This window comes from Phaethon lepturus, unplaced genomic scaffold (genome assembly GCF_000687285.1).
Source record: "Phaethon lepturus isolate BGI_N335 unplaced genomic scaffold, ASM68728v1 scaffold21290, whole genome shotgun sequence".
NCBI lineage: Eukaryota > Metazoa > Chordata > Aves > Phaethontiformes > Phaethontidae > Phaethon > Phaethon lepturus.
The window spans coordinates 8,789-13,003 of NW_010511464.1; the positions used below are offsets into that span (position 1 = coordinate 8,789).

The window sequence follows — 4,215 nt, forward strand, 5'->3', positions numbered from 1 at the left end:
CTCACTGCTGCAAAGTTAACCGGCAGCTGTTTGTTCCCCAAGGTTGGGCTAAAACATCTCATTCTCTTGACGCATCTGAAGAAAATGATGGCTGGTCTAGTGCTGAAGATCCGCTGAATTCGTCGGATGCAGAGGAAGAAGGAGGAGGAGGAGGAGGCGGCGAGATGAAGCTGGTAACCAGAAATGCTTTCCTGTTGAGCTAAGCAAATGCTACTGATCTGTGGTGTGTGGCAGTATATAGGAACGCTGTTGAAGCTTGCAGGAAGGAAAGTGTCTGCCTTGAAATCCTCAGCTGGGCAAAATTCCTTGGGGAATGGAAAATATCCCCTTCTCTTAAATCAGCCTTGTGTTCGTACCTTGGGAAGGTCTGTCTGTGCCTTTGTGTACCCACAGGCTAGTGAGACCGTGACTGCTTATGCCGTAGTACAGCAGTCGAGCAATGACATGCTCTGCTACCATGTCAACAGACTTCCACACATACATCATGTCACTAGTTTGCCAGCTTGGTTTTGGGTTTGGTTTTTTTTCTTCGTATTTTTTGGTAGATAGTTGAATTAATTGTTGTAATGGAAACATTTCACTGAATGTTTTTCAGGGTGTGAGAATTCATGTACTGAATTTGCATGTAACTGAACAGCAAAGTTTTACTGCCTCTCAGTATGCATATTTACACTGTATTCAGCATATATGTGCATAAGAAAGGAGGGAAAAGTATGAAAATTTTCATAATAAAAGCTGCAGCATACCTTAAATTATTCAATAGAAGTAATTTGTTTATGTTTTTCCTCTGTGTTCATTTAGACTCCTGGTAAATATACAGTTGTGACTGATTATGAGAAAGGAGTTTCTGAAGAATTTACAGTGAAAAGTGGAGATCTAGTTCAACTGATTCGTGAAGGGGAGGATGGACTTTGGTATGCAGAACTGTGTTTGGAAGGCAGATGTTTAGGGTAGAACTTTCAAAAGCATGGAATAAAGCAATTTGACTTTTTATTTTTATATTATTTTAGGTGTGTAAAGAACCTGAGCACTGGTAGAGAAGGTTGGATCCCAGGAAACAATCTGCTGATGCTCATAGGCAATTCAAAATCAGCTCAATCTTTAAGCAGCTCTGGTAGGCTATTTATTATGAGTTGATTGCCGCTGTAGATTCCTATTATGAAAATAAGTCATGAAAAACAACGACCACATCGTATTTTCTTGTGGGTTTTTTTCTTTCCTTTCCCTTTCCCAGAATCGGGCACTGCCTCCAGCACTTTGAGCACATCATCAAGTTGCAGTGATAGCTGCAATGCCAGCAGCACCAGCTTCTCGGACATTAAGGGCTAACATTAAATTTACACCCCACCTCCATGGAAGGTAAATCTGAAATTTGTCATTTTGTGCAGAGTTCTGGATGTTGGACTCTGAGAACCACCAGTTCTGTGTTGCCAGCTTTGAGTATTTTCAGTGGTGATTTTTACAGGTTCTCCCAGAAGATTCCAATGAAAATTGCATGGAATGTGAAGTTGTGAATAACGATTGAAAACGATTTGAAATAGGGTCTTGCAGGGGCTTCTGCTGTGAAGTCTGAAGTTGCAGAGCTGTTAGCATAAAACACATTTTCTCATTGATATACAATCAGGTTTCTGCAGAACTGTATCATTTTGTAACAGCCAGGATCTGAATGTGAGCAAACAAAATGTGTTCAGTGCTAAATCCTTATTGTAAACTAACAACACAGCAATCACTTGAGGACAGGTATGAGGAAAATAAATCTGAGTTTACAATTTCTTCTCCCAAAAAAACCCTTTCTCCAAGGACATACCTCCATCAGTGCAGTGAATGAAACTCTTACAGCAACCAGGAAGGTGGGTTGGTCCAGCCTTTTCTCTTCTCTTGGGTCTTCAGGATATTCTTCTGCTCCCTAGAGACTGGGATGCAGACATCACCAATACACTGACCACAACAGTGTCAAAAGAAACTCTTATTTTATCCTTTCCAACCTTTTAATGATGTGTGCAATGGAGTACCTGTTTTCTGAGGTATTTTGTTTGCCCTCACAACCAAATTGTTTACCAAGATCACTGTGTTTACATAGCCTTGGCAATTTAGTAGTATCTTCTTCCTTACGCAAGTGCACAATGAAGCACAAATGTTCTCATTCACTACATGATTTCTTAATAAACGGTAATTGCATGGTTACCTTCAGCTCTCACACTTAGCATGCAGTCACAGGCAGAGGGAGCTACTGTGGCTGCACACAGGTCAAGAGCCTTCCTTCAGCCAAACCTATGAGGGATAGAAACCAGTCTTATTTTCAGTCAATACTGTTTGTTGCAGATTTATGCAAAGGGAAAAACATGATGACATAATTTTTCTATAAAAGGGGAGCACAGGAGAAAAAAATACTTATTAGAGAAAAGTCAGATCTATGCTACAGACACGTATGTTAAATTTTTTTAAAGGAAGGGTAATGCTAAACTTGCCATTTTTCAAGGTGTGATGTAAGCTGACGTTGGAAATTTTCACCTTGTCAGATGTTCTTTGCACTTCATCGTTACAAAAATTCCAGAACTGTGTGCATGTATGGAATATTATATTCATTCCAGTCCATCTCTCAAATATTTTTACTTATATGAAAATAGGTTTTTAACGGATTCATGTATCATATTACTTAAAAATAATGAGGACATTAAGAGCGTAATTTTTCAGAGGCAATGGGAACTGCTGTTAATCATCAGACCCCTCTGATGGCTGGGCCCTGAAGTCTATCTTTATGACAGAATTTTAGATTTTTAGAGGCTGCAGCTTAGGAAACGTAAAGGACAAATACTCTAAAGAATGATCTTACTCCTAAGCTGCAAAAGCAACCCTACCCCAGATGCAATCAAAATGCAGCTGACCACGGTCAAACAAACCGAAACATATATACACACACACGTATTTATGTACAAATATATGTGCATATATGTGCTTGTGTGTGTATATATATGTGTTGTAGATATGTATATGTGTGTAGATATGATGTATCAATGTAAAAGATGTATTTATAGTCTTCATGCTGCTGAATGTGTCACTTTACAATTCATAAATACTTAGGTTTCTTGCAATACTGCAATGTAAAGGCAGATCAGGGTTTTACTTCAGGCATCTTTTTCCAATGCAGAAATCCTCTGATCTCTTTTTAATTATCCCATATAATATTGTGCTGACCAGGAATATTTAGTCTGATATTTAACAATGGAATGGCAACATGAGATTCAGCTTATCTTCATCTATGTAAGTTATTTTGTAAATTATCTGTAACATAATTTACTTATATATTGCTGTTACTGCTAGGATGAGACTGTCCTTTCATTTCTCACCGCAGCCTCATTTGTGTTATTTCAATGGTCTTCTCCATATCATTGCACTTTAATACAACCCATTTCACCATTTACTTTTTTACTGCTGTTGTGAATTAGAAGTTCAAAGCCAGAGGTCTCTATTGTAATTATGAAAATTTGAATAAATTTCAGCGCTTCTTGCTGAATGCCTTTATATAGACATGCTCTGTGTTTTATTTTGTCTCACAGTCTTAAAATCTTCTTACGGGTATCATATAAAAATGGAGATAGGCTGAAGCATTTGGAACAGAAAACATCAGATGGTTATTATGAACTGCACTGTAAATCTCCCCAGATTTAGCAGTCTCCCTAGATTTGTGGGGGTGAGTGCCATATCTGCCTGATATGAGGGAGCTACCCAAATTCAATTCCCTTAACTTAGGATGTAGGAATAGAAGAGCCAGATTCTGTTGTCCCTTAAAATTTGCTGTAAACTGTGTCTAGATACCGTATTATCAAATTAAGATGTCTAGATGTTGAAATAGGTTCTCTGGGCTTTCATTTGAAAGGAGATGAATAGGTAACATGTAAGCTATGACGGCCACATTAGCAGTAACTACTGTTTATTTTAACAGCTGTTAAGGAAGAGAAAGATGAGATTTTTTGGAGACTCATAAGCAGCTGGAAAGAAATGGATGGCCATGTAAAGTCTCTTAAGAGAGCAAGATAGTTTTCTGACCTTTAAATAGCAAAGCACTTGATAAATAGCTGCTTCTGCCCTTACAAACACCCAGGCCAGCTCGCTCGCCCGCAAGATTGTATTGGATTTCTCCTGATTTTTTTTTTTTTTTATTCTTTTACACATTTTTCCAAGCTGCCACACCTCAAGCCAATACATTCAGCTGTA

General features: G+C 38.4%; 1 protein-coding gene across 1 annotated transcript in view; it reads left to right on the top strand.

Annotated features, from left to right (window-relative positions):
- Positions 1–1,329, top strand: part of LOC104618500 (guanine nucleotide exchange factor DBS-like) — a gene marked incomplete at its 5' end in the record, with an annotated part of 9,502 nt that extends 8,173 nt beyond the window's left edge. The window contains 4 exons of the mRNA XM_010284121.1: positions 43–173; positions 802–914; positions 1,011–1,114; positions 1,235–1,329. Coding sequence (XP_010282423.1) covers positions 43–173; positions 802–914; positions 1,011–1,114; positions 1,235–1,329 — 443 coding nt within the window. The remainder of the gene's footprint in view (positions 1–42; positions 174–801; positions 915–1,010; positions 1,115–1,234) is intronic.
- Between the last annotated feature and the right edge of the window lie 2,886 nt (positions 1,330–4,215).